Here is a 16745-nt window from a genome sequence, read left to right on the forward strand (position 1 = left end):
CTGTCTCGGAGCTCTACGAACAATTCCTTTAACCTCATGGCTTGGTTTTTGCTCTGACATGCGCTGTCAACTGTGGGACCTTATATAGACAGGTGCCTTTCCAAGTTATGTCCAGTCAATTGAATTTCCCCACAGGTCGACTCCAATCAAGTTGTAGAAACATCTCAAGGATGATCAATGGAAACAGGATGCACCTGAGGTCCAATTTGGAGTCTCATAGCAAAGGGTCTGAATACTTTTGTAAATAATGTATTCTTCTTGTAACACATTTGCAAACATGTCTAAACCTGTTTTTGCTTTGTCATTTTGGGGTATTGTGTGTAGATTGAGGAGGAAATACATTTTATTCATTCCATTTTAGAGTAAGGCTGTAACAAAATGTGGAAAAAGCGAAGGGGTCTGAATTATTTCTGATTGCACTGTACATATTTGTGTGTTTTCAAGATATCATCCTAATGTTAGATAGGGTTTTATCTATAACTTAATGGGGCTCTTAGCTTATGTTCTGGGAATGTTCCCAGTTTGCTGTGTGCTGTCTGAAATAGTCAGCTGAGAATCACCCCCATCTCAACTGATGGTCCGCCGACAAGTGTATAATGTTTATCACCACAGAAAGAGGAATAGGCAGGCAGACATTCATCACTGGATAGAGCGGAAAAGTAGTACATTGTCAACAACAGACTTGGTATTGAGTAGATGTTTTAGGGGATGATGTCTCTGCTTGGTGATTGAGATCAGAATGCCTCACTGAATGGCAATGATCTCTAACTGCTCTGTTTCATTGTAAGGACTGTCTCTCTACACCTCTACGGGAGGGCAGTTTAACGCTCAGCCCAGTCAAAGCTACGGGAGGGCAGCTTAACGCTCAGCCCAGTCAAAGCTCTTTTCTGTTGTGTAACAAGCTCCTGCCCATCATCGAAAAACATCTGAAACCCTACCTCTTCAAATAGTATCTTAAATAATCCCACAGCACCCCCCCCCTCGCACCTCCTCCTCAACATCTGCTAAATGACTCAAATGTGAATGTTTATAAGTTACAAACAAATTAGGTGTTGAAATTAGAGGTCGACGGATTATGATTTTTCAACGCCGATACCTATTATTGGAGAACCAAAAAAGCCGATACCGATTAAAAAAAAATATATATATATAATAGTAATAAATACATTTTTTTATTTTTTATTTGTTGTAATGACAATTACAACAATACTGAATTAACACTCATTTTAACTTAATATAATACATCAATAAAATCAATTTAGCCTCAAGTAGATAATGAAACATGTTCAATTTGGTTTAAATAATGCAAAAACAAAGTGTTGGAGAAGAAAGTAAAAGTGCAATATGTGCTATGTAAGAAAGCTAACGTTTAGGTTCCTTGCTCAGAACATGAGAACATATGAAAGCTGGTGGTTCCTTTTAACATGAGTCTTCAATATTCCCAGGTTTTAGGTTATAGTTATTATAGGACTATTTCCCTCTATACCATTTGTATTTCATTAACCTTTGACTATTGGATGGTCTTATAGGCACTTTAGTATTGCCAGTGTAACAGTATAGCCTCCATCCCTCTCCTCGCTCCTCCCTGGGCTCGAACCAGCAATACAACGACAACAGCCACCACATCGAAGCAGCGTTACCCATGCAGAGCAAGGGAAACAACCACCCCAAGGCTCAGAGCGAGTGAAGTTTGAAATGCTATTAGCGCGCGCTAACTAGCCAGCCATTTCACTTCGGTCACACCAGTCTCATCTCGGGGTTGATAGGTTTGAAGTCCTTAACAGCGCAATGCTTGACGCACAACGAAGAGCTGCTGGCAAAACGCACAAAAGTGCTGTTTGAATGAATGTTTACGCGCCTGCTTCTGCCTACCACCGCTCAGTCAGATACTTAGATGCTTGTATGCTCAGTCAGATTATATGCAACACAGGACACACTAGATGATATCTAGTAATATCATCAACTATGTGTAGTTAACTAGTGATTATGATTGATTGATTGTTTTTTAAAAGTTTAATGCTAGCTAGCAACTTAACTTGGCTTACTGCATTTGCGTAACAGGCAGTCTCCTTGTGGAGTGCAACAAGAGAGAGGCAGGACGTTATTGCGTTGGACTAGTTAACTGTAAGGTTGCAATCCCCCGAGCTGACAAGGTGAAAATCTGTCTTTCTGCCCCTGAACTAGGCAGTTAACCCTAGGCTGTCATTGAAAATAAGAATGTGTTCTTAACTGACTTGCCTAGTTAAATAAAGATTAAATAAAGGTGTAAAAAATGTAATTAAATTAAAATTAAAATGCCAAATCGGCGCCCAAAAATACAGATTTCTGATTGTTATGAAAACTTGAAATCGGCCCTAATTAATCGGCCATTCCGATTAATCGGTCAACCTCTAGTTGAAATGGATTGGATTACAAACCCATTCCACATTTTACTATCGATGACAGATCTGTAATAGTGGAAGTACCTAGTGTTGACTGATTGGCTGTACTTTGTGTGTTCCAGCTAGCCAGACACAGCAAGTTCCTGCAGCAGAGCTTGAGGCCACTAGCGGCGGGGCTGCTGCTGAACGATGACACGGAGGGAGGCGACGCCCTTGGTTACTATGCCAACCACACTGCTCAGATAGAGGTAGACCTCACCCAGACAGTCTTCATCTAATCACATCATCCTATTATCTCAACCCAGTGGCAAAACTGGTTAAAATTACGTCATGATTTTTATTTCAACCAGTTTTTGGTTGTAATGACACCAAATCATCCAATTTTGCTCGCTATTTTTTTTTTGCTGGGGGGTTTGTGGTATATGGCCACGGGCTGTATCCAGGCAAACTGCATTGCACCGTGAATAAGAGCAGTCCTTAGCCGTGGTATATTTGGCCATATTCCATACCTCCTCTGGCCTTATTGTTTAAATATACAGTACCAGTCAAAAGTTTGGACACAGCTACTCTCAAGGGTTTTTCTTTATTTTGACTATTTTCTACAATGTAGAATATTAGTGAAGACATCGAAACTGTGAAATAACACATAGAATCACGTAGTTTCTTCACTCGGCTATTCTGGGGCGGCAGGGTAGCCTAGTGGTTGGAGCGTTGGACTAGTAACCGAAAGGTTGCAAGTTCGAATCCCCGAGCTGTAAGGGTACAAATCTGTCGTTCTGCCCCTGAACAGGCAGTTAACCCACTAGACCATCATTGAAAATAAGAATGTGTTCTTAACTGACTTGTCTAGTTAAATGAAGGTAAAATTCAATTTGATGTCTTGATGACAGCTTTGCATACTCTTGGCATTCTCTAAACCAGCTTCATAGTAACCTGGAATGCATTTCTATTAGATGTACCCCTGAACGTACACCTACTTTTGGTCTTAGGGGTATCATATCATGTTCTTTCGTCAGATTGTGCGTCACGACCGCACCATGGAGCAGATAGTGTTTCCAGTGCCCAACATCTGTGAGTACCTGACAGAGGAGTCCAAGATGCGCGTGTTCACTACAACCGAGAGGGATGACCAGGGCAGCAAGGTCAACGACTTCTTCACGCAGTTTGACGACCTCTATAATGAGATGCGCTGGCAGAAGAAGATACGCAGTAAGATAAAAAGTGTTACACTGATGAACAATTCTGGTGGTGAAATAATGGCTACATTGTGATACAGGGGCATTAACCAGTTGTCCCGTGTCACTATAGATAACCTGGCTCTGTTCTGGTTCTCTCGGCACATCTCTCTCTGGGGAAGCATCTCTTTCTACCTAGCCGTTCTAGTCAACGTGGCCGTGGCTCTCTTCTACCCCTTTGGAGATGACGGAGATGAAGGTGAGATGTCCTACAGCAAGTTCTTATTCATTAGAGACAGTTTGAGACAGTTATATAATGTCCTCATTTGCTTGCATGTGCCTCGCCTTTCAAGGTATTTTTGTACTTCCCTTATGCACTATGCTTTTCTGCATGCTTACTATACCACTGGTCAATATTGTCTACCATTCGACTGTCTATCCTGCCCTTTATCCATAGTGACAATAGCGGTAGTTGTACTGTGTTTCTAGACCTGTAATTGGTTAATCTTACCAAACATAAAATTATTCAATTGTGACCGACCAGCTCGATTCGTTTGGTCTTTATGTAGCAAAATTGGAAATTGTGTTTTTTACATTGGTTAAACAAGACTCTGAGCTATAAAATTGTATATCATACACTACAGTTGAGGAACAATGGGAAAGTAATCCTGCTTTGAGAGTTAATAAACTTGTAACCTCACTTTTGAAAAAATAGCCCTTGAATGTTTTGGTACTACTACTGGAGAGCCCTTCTTTGTCTGCACCCATTCAGCATCGTTCACACCTTTTTAAGCTTTAGCCCCACCCATCTCTTTAAGGATTCGCATGTGAGGCTATGTACTAAACAACCAAAGTTTTTCAAGACTAAAGGCTGGTTTATACTACGGATGTTTGTAAATTTAATCTGGAGTGTCTGAGTGTGCTCTGGGTGTTCGAAAGCTCAGAGCGTTGCCAGATTGGCCATTCGAAAAATTCAGAGCGTTTTGTTCTTGGAGCGTTCAGAGTGCACACTGAACGCTCTGGCTGAAAAGTAGGATTGATCCAAGCATTCTGACCGAACAGCAGCAGTCAAGCACCCAAGCTAACTGGCTAATGTTGGCTAGCTTGCTAGCTACTTCCAGACACAAATGAGAGAACAGCTCACTCTGACCATTTTACTCGCTCTAACACAGTTGGTTAGGCTGTTTTTATGTTATCCAGAACGTTGGTGACTGCAAATGTGCTGCTGGCAATAATGTAATTACGCTTTTTTTGCCAAATTTATCTGACACCAACCATATTCAACGCGTGTTGCGCGTTCGTAAATTTGTCAGTTTTTCTGAGCGAATTTACCAGCTATGTCTATCGAAAGTTGTTGAAGTGACAACATAAACATTCTATTGAAATAGTTACTTGCATGGTGCAGTCTTTTGTTTAAACATGTATCTAGCTAGCTAAACAATGAGCCATAATTCCAACTCATAACGTTACCACCTTGCATGAATCTGAAGGTAGCTAACCAAACAGGTTCAATGTTAGCTAGTTAACATTAGGCTTAAACTAGAAATCCAAATGGCTCTGAGATATTAATAATATTACTACACAGATCATACACACAATGTTAGCTAGCTAGCCAGCCTATTAACTTTAGCTAGTTAGTTAACAGTACACTTTAACTTGAAATGAAAATTACTTTCTGACAAAATTAGTCATGTGAAATATCTAAAAATGTAGACTCTCTTACCCGTATACATGAATAGACGCTTCTCCCTCTCTGTCACGAATGTCATGGTTGCCCATAGTTTGAAAATGTGATCCGGAGCCTTCTGTGTGTTCTCTTTTCGACTCCATCTGCATATTTGCAGTCAAACACCAGAATTCTCTCCATCTCCTTAGCTATCATACTCGAATTCCACAATTTCAAAACTCAGTCCTTCAGAAAGAGGAGAGCAACACTTTATGCAGTTCTAATACGTGAGATCTTTAAAAAAAAGCTGTGTTAGAAAGTATTACATTTATTACAACACATACTGACCAGCTCATATTATAAACCGAAGCGTGCTACATGGCAGACCAATCCAAACTCCTCTATCGGCATGTCCAGCCCACTCATTATCTTAGCCAGTCATGGCTTGCAGGAAGATTTCGGTATTTTTCCATGGCTAAACCAACTAGGCTCGTAATTTAACAATTTTACAGATGCCATACAAGTTTGTTATTAATTAAGGCACATTAAAGTTCACAAGGTAATTCTGCCACAAAAAAACACATTTTAAAAAAATAAAAAAAGGTTTTGTTCAAATGACTGTCCTGTGAAGTAGTGAAGCACGACTTACGCATAGTTTCCTGAAACAAGTCACAATTTTCTATATAAATCTACAAGATAGAGGAATAACTGATAGGCAGTGGAGGCCAGGTGCTTCATTGTATGAAAGAACAGACACGCAGCTCAAATAGCTCCCCTATCGATCTTGTTTTAGGGACAATAACAGGATCCTACCTAGACTAGCCTACACAATCCAAACCACAATCCAATGAATAATTGCATAATTTTTTTCTCGTCATCACAATTCTACTCTAGGTTGTAAACTGCAGTGAAAATGTCATTTGAATAATGGCGCAAAAGCACTGTTATTTGAATGTTTGATTCCATTCATTCCATTTGGAATAGTAGTGGGTCTACTCTCAACAGTTTACAGAAAGGCACAGTTGCAGGCCAGTCTGGCTGTATTTTGACTTCTGATACTGGAGCGCTGTCTGTTGCCGATCATCATTATCCCAAGTCATCCTGGCCACAGGCCTATGCTCCCAGCAGGCCGAGTTATTCAGGAAAGCTTAACACGAGCAGCCATTCTTCAACCTAGACCCTAACGCTTCAATATAGCCTAAATATTTGTCATTTAACTTTTTAAATGTATTACATTTTGTGTGTGGCATTAACACAACTAGTCACAATATTTTAATCTGATTAGCCTACAGGAGACTTTAAGTAGTATATCTGTGCATGTTCATCCACTCTACTATAATTCCAACATCAAAACTGTGCAACTGCCATTTGATTAATGGAAAAAGAAACACCAAAAATAGTAATGACATTTGGAGGTTGTCAAACCAAACAATCGATGCTGAGTAGGGAGGGATGCATTTTGATTTTTTAAAAGATTTCGATTCGCTACTTGATTGTGTTGAAAACGCAAACCATTATGATAAGCGCTCGAAGTCTGTAATCGGTATGCAGTTGTGTTGATTATTGGTTGTGTGTGGTGCATTGGCACAGAAACCTGTTGGTGGAAAAAATGTGTTGCATATATAATTATAAACTGGGTGGTTCGAACCCTGAATGCTTATTTGGCTAACAGCCGTGGTATATCAGACCACGGGTATGACGAAATATTTATTTTGGTTGGTAACCGTTTTCTAATAACAATAAGGCACCTCTGGGGTTTGTGGTATATGGTGAATATACCACTGCTAAATGCTCCTCGTGCCGTTTTGCTTAATATTGCATCAAATTGTGAAAATCAGATTTCCCCCCAGCTGATCATTGTCTGCATCTGGCTCTGATTGTAGTGTAATGAAACGGGCAGGGAGAGTGAGCTCGTCCATGGTGGTCAGCAAATCCTCAAACTTCTGGTCTGTTAGCCTTGCATTGCAAAGACTAAAGCCTGGATTTTGGCTGGAAACATGACTTCTCATTTCATGATAGTAATAGAGAAATCTAAAGGTAGATCATGATCAAAAAGTTAAGCACAGAAGGAAAGTCCCAATCTTGTATGGTGAATTCTGCATGATCATGTGCATGGTAATCACCGTAAATGTTGGTTCATGTGCTAAGGCAACAGTGTTTATGAGATGCACGAGGTCAGTGGTTTGGATATCACCAGTCTTCCCTTTGGGCCATTGTTTGACATTCCCCACTGTTGCCTGTTGTGACTGGCTCTCGAGAGGCAGAGAACCTAGAGTGTTGTGCCAAGTGCTATACTGGTCCCAGATCTGTTTGTGCAGTCTTGCCAGTTGGCAGTTGCCACTTAGCTATAGGCTTGTCCCCAATTGGCAATACAGCACAAACAGATCTGGGACCAGGCTATAATGAAGCACTCTGCTCTGTTGCTAAATACATGAACCCAAAGGCTTCAAATACCAAATCTCTGAACAGTGTGAATGTCTTCATCTGTATTTGTTGTTTGTTTGTTTGTTTACTCCATCCCCAGGCATCCTGCCCCCCTTTGTGTCCATCCTGCTATGGGTGGCGTTGGTGGTGTGCACAGCCATGCTCTTCATCCTGCCCAAACCAGGGAGTGTCCGGCCCTTCCTGGTCTCTGTCATACTGCGCTCTATTTACACACTGGGCCTGGGCCCGACCCTGCTGCTACTGGGGGCCGCCAATGTAAGTACAGCAAAGTCAAATACAGACAAAATAGTTTTAAGTAAATGTACAGTGTAATACTAACTCCTGTTTTGTAATTTCAGCATCATCTTCTATTGAAGCCCTCTTTCAGTCCTCTTTCCTCTCCTCTCTCCAGCTCCTAAATAAGATAGTGTTCCTGGTGAGCTTCGTGGGCAACCAGGGTACATTCACGCGGGGCTACAAGGCAGTGGTCATGGACATGCCCTTCCTCTACCACGTGGGCTACATCATCGTCTGTATGCTGGGTCTCTTTGTCCATGAGTTCTTCTACAGCTTCCTGGTTAGTGAAAACAATCTCTGCAACACTTCACCATTTAACTTTAGAAAATATAAGAACTTTCTATTATTATTGCTTATTTATCATTTTAAATATCCATTCAATTCAATGAACTGGATTAATTTATCTTGAAAGTACTTGGTTATCATTTGTAAAACATAAAATGGACGTTTAACAGTGATGTTGATTAAGTCTGGACCTTTCTTGGTGCCATGTGATTCCGGCAGGTGGTTATAGTGTGGTTCCATCATTTAGCTCCATGGTCTCCTTGTTCCCCCACTTGAACCAGGTTTTTCAGACACAGCTGCATTTGCAGAAAGCCACATCATCTCCTTATTTTGCTGTTTCTGTTCGGAAGCTATGTGATATCGGTTGCCTTTACAGCTCTCCTAAAGCTGTTTGTGCCCATGTGTGTCCCTGTGTCTGCATTTGTCTGACTGCGTCTGTCCCCCTCAGCTTTTTGATCTGCTGAACCGTGAGGAGACCCTGCTGAACGTGATTAAGAGTGTGACCCGTAATGGGCGCTCCATCGTCCTCACGGCTGTGCTGGCCCTCATTCTGGTATACCTCTTCTCCATCGTGGGCTTCCTCTTCCTCAAGGACGACTTCCTCATGGACGTGCAACGTCTGCCAGGTCAGTACCCATAGACGTCCCCTTGTCTTCAGCCCAGAACCCTGTACTCTATCCTAGGTGTCTGCACTATAAACTACAGTCACCCCCTACTCACTACCTTTGCCCCTATACCCTACCCTAGGTCTCTGCACTTTTACCCCAGTTCAATTAGTACTAGTACCCTAGGTCTCTGCCCATTTACTCTGCTCTGTCACCCCCCTGCTCCCCCACATTACCCCACCCTCCTCAGCCTGTCCTGCTGATCGCTGATATGGTCACTGTTCAGTATAAGATACATGATCTCTGTTGCTCCCGAACACCTCTTTCACTGGATTGTGGCCACATAGTCTCCCCATTAGTCCTGCCACCCACCCACCCACACCTAACCGTTGCCCTTCATTACCCACACCTGACTGGCCAATTCTATGGCCCTCGATCGTAAGACCTTCCTCATACAGCCAGTATACAATCTGACCACTATCTAATAATGACAACATTGCAATTAATTTTGCAAACTGGGTAGTAGGGCTGTGTGATTTTTGCACATGAATCCAAATGTCTATCGCAGAATCAAGGTTTTTTGTATGTTTCATTTTTGAGCGTTTATGTCCACTTGTTATCTTTTTGGGCTCGTCTCGTTTGCTCCTTCTGTGCTGTGTGCACCTTCCCATTTACACCAGATATATGTATATAATGACGAGATGCTCATGTCTCTGCACTAACAATAGGAGTTGTTGTCCCAAAGGCGGGAAGGCAGGTGACAAGCCTGTGCCCAAAGGCAGGTGACAAGCCTGCCTTCCCTCCTAAATAAGCACATATAAAAGCATTGGGCTTATTTTGGACAGATTTTTGGCAAGAGTGAAACCTCTTGCTTCTCATCTTTCTCTGGTTTACATACACACCCAAGCCCACTCTGACAAATGGTTTTGCCATTTGCATTTGAGGTTTGGTCCAACAAAATCAGTCATATGGACACCGAAACACATGGAGACGTTATTTTACTGTAATAATAGAGAAGTTAACCTTTCGAACCATACCCTGTTTATGTTTCAACTCCTCAAATTCAGAGCGGCGCAGACACTACTAAAATGGATGTGTTAATGAACATTCATTCTGGAAAAAGAATGGCCGGTTTGTTGCGCACGTATCACTAGCAGCATTTTAGTCAAGTGAAGATTGTTATACTGGCTGTTTAGTCTGTGATTTATAAACATGCAATAAGCATAAAACAATTATATAAGGAATTGCCAACTCATTCTCATTCTGATAAAAAGGTAGGCTTGATTTCAATGCTGTTCAAACAGTTGGAGAAGGACAGAATGGTGTGTTCATAACAATTCAACTCTTTTACCTTGTTATCTAGCAAATAGATCCAAGTTGGCTAAACTTGAAATATAAATATTAGAGATGGCTACTCACTAGCACGTGGGCTTGTGTTTGAGAGATTGTTTATGAGATCGGTGTTAATTTTCTTTAATGCATGCTACTTTATTAGTGAATGTGCATTATGCATGGTTCTAGTCAAATTTGTAACAAAAATTGTATTTTTATAGACGGACCTGAAAGCCAGATCTGTGATTATTGCAAAAACATTTAAAAAAGGTACAACGATTTAACCTAGCAGTTAAGAGAGTTTAACCAGTAAGAGCTGACTAGATAAAACAAATCTGTTGATGTGCCCTGAGCAAAGCACTTAACCCGAATTACTCCTGTAAGTTGCTCTGGATAAGAGCATCTGCTAAATGACTAAAATGTGAATGTCTTATGGTTGTGGAAGACATATATTCAGCCCGAGGTACAGTAACTTCACAAGCCCTGAATTCATTTGATTATTGCTGACTGTTTTAAATGTAGTGTTATTTGACCTTCAATTGTACAACAAAACTTATTTAGGGTAAACTTTAAACATTTATTAGATCTACACTACATGACCAAAAGTATGAGGACACCTGCTCGTCGAACATCTCATTCCAAAATCATGGGCATTAATATGGAGTTGGTTCCCCCCTTGCTGCTACAATAGCCTCCACTCTTCTGGGAAGGCTTTCTACTAGATATAATATAATAATAATATATGCCATTTAGCAGACACTTTTATCCAAAGCGACTTACAGTCATGTGTGCATACATTCTACGTATGGGTGGTCCCGGGGATCAGATGTTGGGTCGTTGCTGCAGGGATTTCCATTCATCCCAAAGAGCATTAGTGAGGTCGGGACTGATGTTGGGCGATTAGGCCTGGCTTGCAGTCGGCGTTCCAATTCATCCCAAAGAGCATTAGTGAGGTCGGGGACTGATGTTGGGCGATTAGGCCTGGCTTGCAGTCGGCGTTCCAATTCATCCCAAAGAGCATTAGTGAGGTCGGGACTGATGTTGGGCGATTAGGCCTGGCTTGCAGTCGGCGTTCCAATTCATCCCAAAGAGCATTAGTGAGGTCGGGACTGATGTTGGGCGATTAGGCCTGGCTTGCAGTCGGCGTTCCAATTCATCCCAAAGAGCATTAGTGAGGTCGGGACTGATGTTGGGCGATTAGGCCTGGCTTGCAGTCGGCGTTCCAATTCATCCCAAAGAGCATTAGTGAGGTCGGGGACTGATGTTGGGCGATTAGGCCTGGCTTGCAGTCGGCGTTCCAATTCATCCCAAAGAGCATTAGTGAGGTCGGGGACTGATGTTGGGTGATTAGGCCTGGCTTGCAGTCGGCGTTCCAATTCATCCCAAAGAGCATTAGTGAGGTCGGGACTGATGTTGGGCGATTAGGCCTGGCTTGCAGTCGGCGTTCCAATTCATCCCAAAGAGCATTAGTGAGGTCGGGGACTGATGTTGGGTGATTAGGCCTGGCTTGCAGTCGGCGTTCCAATTCATCCCAAAGAGCATTAGTGAGGTCGGGACTGATGTTGGGCGATTAGGCCTGGCTTGCAGTCGGCGTTCCAATTCATCCCAAAGAGCATTAGTGAGGTCGGGACTGATGTTGGGCGATTAGGCCTGGCTTGCAGTCGGCGTTCCAATTCATCCCAAAGAGCATTAGTGAGGTCGGGGACTGATGTTGGGCGATTAGGCCTGGCTTGCAGTCGGCGTTCCAATTCATCCCAAAGGTGTTTGATTTGATGTTGTTGAGGTCAGTGCTCTGTTCTCTGTGCAGGCTAGTCCAGTTCTCCCACACCGATCTCGACAAACCATTTCTGTATGGACCTTGCTTTGTGCACTGGGGCGTTGTCATGCTGAAACAGGAAAGGGCCTTCCCCAAACTGTTGCCACAAAGTTAGAAGCACAGAATCACCTAGAATGCCATTGTATGCTGCAGCATTAAGATTTCCCTTCAGTGGAACTATGGGGCCTAGCCCGAACCATGAAAAACAGCCCCAGACCATTATTCCTCCTCCACCAAAATGTACAGTTGGCACTATGCATTCGTAAAGGTAGCGTTCTCCTGACATCCACCAAGTCCAGATTTGTTTGTCTGACTTCCAGATGGTGAAGCGTGATTCATCACTCCAGAGAACGCAATTCCACTGAGTCCAATGGTGGTGAGCTTTACACCACTCCGGCAGTTTGAAACTCTGTAGTGAGTATTGCAACTGAGGGCAGACCATTTTTACACGTTACGCACTTCAGCGGTCCCGTTCTGTGAGCTTCTGTGAGCGTGTGTGGACTATCACTTCATGGTTGAGCTGTTGTTTCTCCTAGATGTTTCCACTAAACAATAACAGCACTTACAGTTGACCGGGCACCTCTAGCAGGGCAGAAATTTAACAAATTGACTTCTTGGAAAGGTGGCTGAGCTCTTCAGTACGGGCTATTCTACAGCAAGTGTTTGTCTATGGAGATTGCGTGGCTGTGTGCTCAATTTTATACTCATGTCAGCAACAGGTGTGACTGAAATAGTCAAATCCACGAATTTGAATGGGTGTCAACATACTGTTGGTTGTGTAGTGTATATCGTGATTCGCCCATAATTTTGAAGAAATCGAGAAATGAGTTTTTGCCCATATTGCCCAGCCCTACTGGTTATCATAGTTATCACCAGACAGTATTTCATGAGACAGATGGCTCCTTTATCATTACATGCTGCTCTCTCTTCACAGACGCTCTGCAAATTATTAGGGGAAAGGGGTTGGAGAGTAAAGAGCATCGATTTTAGTGATGTCGCCTGTTGAAACTGAAGAAGGTTGATGTTTTGATTTGTCACTGCAGTACGCATTAGGTAAGACAGGATAGACTGAGCAGTAGGATGGACTTTTTGTTTTTTTGTCACAACAGCAGTGTGGAATTGTCATTGAAAACTAGTAAACACATGTTTACTATACATTACTAGTTTACTAGACTAAAGGTTTTTGATGAACCTGTTCTCTCTCTTGGTTGACTGACTGTCTGTGTTTGCATGTTTGTGCGCGCTTGCTTATAGAGTGCCTTCAGAAAGTATTCACACCCATGGACTTTTTCCACATTTGTGACCGACCGGCTCTATTTAGCTCAATTTGAAATTGTGTTTTTTACATTGGATAAAAGTCAACTCAGAGCTAGCAAATTGTATGTCATACACTGCAGGTGAGGAGTAATTGGAGTAATTCTGCTTTGAAAGTTGATAAAGTTGGAACCCCACTTTTGAGAAAATAGTCCTTGAATGTATTGGTATACCTACTGGAGAGCTCTTTTTCTTCACCCATTCAGTGTCTTTTACACCCTCTTAAGCCTTAGCCCCACCCATCACTTTAAGGATTTGCATGTGAGGCCATGTGCTAAACAGTGTGAGTAAGGTAGTGTAGTAAACAACCAAATATTTCAAGACTAAAAGTGGTGTAAGTATTAGGAAAAAAATGTTTTATCTGGTCCTTGGCCTATATCCTAATCTGACTTTGGTGCACTTCATGTTTTTCTTCACATTACCATCTCTGGTAAACACACACTATATCAAATAAAATTTAAATTTACCCCTCAGCCACATCTAGCTAAGTGGATGGGTGACTATTGTCTAGACATGTACAGATGACCGTATAATTAGCAATGCAATGAATTTCTGAGATATTACTAATCAGATCATACACGTAACGTTAACGTGCGAGCCAGCCAGCTAACAGTACACTTTAACTTGCAATGAAAATTATTTTCTGACAAATTAGATATGTATAATATCTGAAAGTGTAGCTAGCTAGACTCTTACCCGTATACATGGATGAACACTTCTCCCTCTCTGTCACGGATATCATGGTTGCCCTTAGTTTGAAGATTTAATCCGGAGACAGGTGTTTTATACAACCGCTTTCTGTGTTCTCTTTTTGACTACCTCCACATATTTGCAATCAAACAACATGCTTTTCTCTAGCTCCTTAACTATCATACTCTGCTTCCACCGGGCATTCTACTGATTTCAAAACTCGGTCAACATCTTCGTGACAACAACACTGTTGATCGCCATTTCTTCGCCATCACTGTCATCAGAAGACTTTGACCCTGGTTCAGTGAAGATGTTTTTACCAAAATCAGGGATTTCATCATTGTCAGTCAGCATTGCACCATCTTCCACCAGTAAGTAGTCCATCCCAACCTTTTCCCACTGATCTTTGTCAATAGTGCCTGTTAAATTCAGGGCAGCACTGCAGTTATTCATGATATCGTTCAAAAAAGCTGTGGTAGAAAGGATTATCTACACATACTGAGCAGCTCATGTTATAGACTTGTTATAGAAGCATGTTAGCTACATGGCTGTGTCGTGTCTTTGGCTATGCAGGATTACGTGATATGACATGCTATTCTATAAAATCTTTTCTCCATAATTAATATTACCTGATTAAGCCAAACATGTCGGGACACCATAAAATAATGTTTATAGAGCCGTTATCTTCTGAATAAACTCTTAAAGACCTGGTAATCTTTCACGTCAACATCAGTCAATATTTAATCGTCACCTTATTTCAGTCTCATCTGAACATTGTAGAATTCTTGGTTATCTTCACGAACCTTCACGAACAAGTGCGTTGAATCAGCAATACAAACTTTGGTTTAATTATTTATTTACTAAATACCTAAATAATCACACAGAATTACATAAACACAGAATGGATCATACATTGATTACTAATTATGTCCTACAAGAAAACGTATGACGGCTGGTTACACAAAGAGAGGGGGTTGGGCTTGAATGAAAGCGAGGGGGGACTGAAGAACAAAGGGAGAAGCTATGCAATCGTAAATACAGAATCTTATGCATTCTAAATAACCGGCCATTTGGAAAAGGAAAATGCAATAAATATTTACTCTGAGCTGCGCTTCAATAGGTTGGTTATAGATGGAAGACTGTGTTGCCCAAAAGAGATCTTCCTTGTCCTTTGAATAGTGTCTATGGTGGTGAACTGAATACGTTGTAGTATTGTCGTTGTGTGGTAGACTGGATACGTCGTCCGTCCTTTCCTAGCCCACGTTTACAGCGGCCGCTGCTAACTCAATGGCTAGGAGGTATCACTTCTGGAGTGAATAAGAGTTCAACATTCATACCAAGTTGCAATACTTTTAGCTCATGCTATATTCTTGCTGGTATAGTCAAAACACATCCTTTCGGTGTGTTGATCGTCATCTTCACGTTGAAATTCGATGCTAATTTCCCTAGGTTATTATCTGAGCCCTTTCAACGTGGGGACCGTCGTCCTCGTTCTCTGAACACAAAGTTACTTTTTCATCAAGGGCTTTATATAGGAGGGGGAGAGAAGGGCGTGTTTCATAGTTTATAACCATTGTCTGTTCACATGGGCAGGGCCACTGAGTTGAGCATATTTTACTCTATGACAAACCGTTCTCTCATTAAGAAGCTAAATTACATTTAATCTTTTCACAAATAGTTTCATATTTAAACATTTAAATTGCACAACAATTCCATGTCAATCTGATAACTATAATGTGTAGACTTTTCAACATACAGTTTGTCGTCCTAACATCAGTAATAATGTCTGACATCAACTGATCTGGCATCATTTTCATTTAGTACCAACGCATATTTTCAGCTGGTTGGATTACCAAAATATGGTTCCTTTCCCCCACCTTTTGATGTTCCCAGACTCTTTATGCTTAACAAAGGCTTTTCAAGAGTCCTACTGTAGAGTCAAGAGAGAGGAAAGGGAGAAAGGTATTTTTGGGGGTGTCATAAACCTCACCCACAGGCCAACGTCATGACAACACCATTGTAGTTAATCGACAATACTAACCTAAATGACAGAGTGAAAAGAAGGAAGCTCTGTACAGAAAAAAAATATTTCAAAACATACTGTCGTGGCCAAAAGTTTTGACAATGACACAAATACATTTTCACAGGTCTGCTGCCTCTGTGTCTTTAGATATTTTTGTCAGATGTTACTATGGAATACTGAAGTATAATTACAAGCATTCCCATAAGTGTCAAAGGCTTTTATTGACAATTACATGAAGTTGATGCAAAGAGCCAAACTTTGCAGTGTTGACCCTTCTTTTTCAAGACCTCTGCAATCCACCCTGACATGCTGTCAACTAACTTCTGGACCACATTCTGACTGATGGCAGCCCAATCTTGCATAATCAATGCTTGGAGTTTGTCAGAATTTGTGGGTTTTCTTTTGTCCACCTGCCTCTTGAGGATTGACCACAAGTTCTCAATGGGATTTAGATTTAGGGAGTTTCCTGGCCATGGACCCAAAATATTTATGGCAAGGTCCTTATGGCAAGGTGCTCCATCATACTGGAAAAGGCATTGTTCGTCACCAAACTGTTCCTGGTTGGTTGGGAGAAGTTGTTCTCGGAGGATGTGTTGGTACCATTCTTTATTCATGGCTGTGTTCTTAGGCAAAATTGTGAGTGAGCCCACTCCCTTGGCTGAGAAGCAACCCCACCACATGAATGTTCTCAGGATGCTTTACTGTTGGCATGACACAGGACTGATGGAAGCACTCAC

At 41.7% G+C, this 16745-nt stretch overlaps 1 protein-coding gene across 2 annotated transcripts in view; it reads left to right on the forward strand.

Moving 5' to 3' along the window:
* LOC124035132 (inositol 1,4,5-trisphosphate receptor type 2-like) overlaps positions 1-16745 on the forward strand; it is a 167648-nt gene that overhangs the window by 114727 nt on the left and 36176 nt on the right. For both annotated transcript variants that reach the window (XM_046348555.1, XM_046348559.1), the window contains exons 46-51: positions 2504-2629; positions 3398-3590; positions 3690-3815; positions 7747-7922; positions 8059-8223; positions 8677-8854. In XM_046348555.1, the coding sequence (XP_046204511.1) occupies positions 2504-2629; positions 3398-3590; positions 3690-3815; positions 7747-7922; positions 8059-8223; positions 8677-8854 (964 nt within the window). The remainder of the gene's footprint in view (positions 1-2503; positions 2630-3397; positions 3591-3689; positions 3816-7746; positions 7923-8058; positions 8224-8676; positions 8855-16745) is intronic.

This window comes from Oncorhynchus gorbuscha, linkage group LG01 (assembly GCF_021184085.1).
Source record: "Oncorhynchus gorbuscha isolate QuinsamMale2020 ecotype Even-year linkage group LG01, OgorEven_v1.0, whole genome shotgun sequence".
Lineage (NCBI taxonomy): Eukaryota > Metazoa > Chordata > Actinopteri > Salmoniformes > Salmonidae > Oncorhynchus > Oncorhynchus gorbuscha.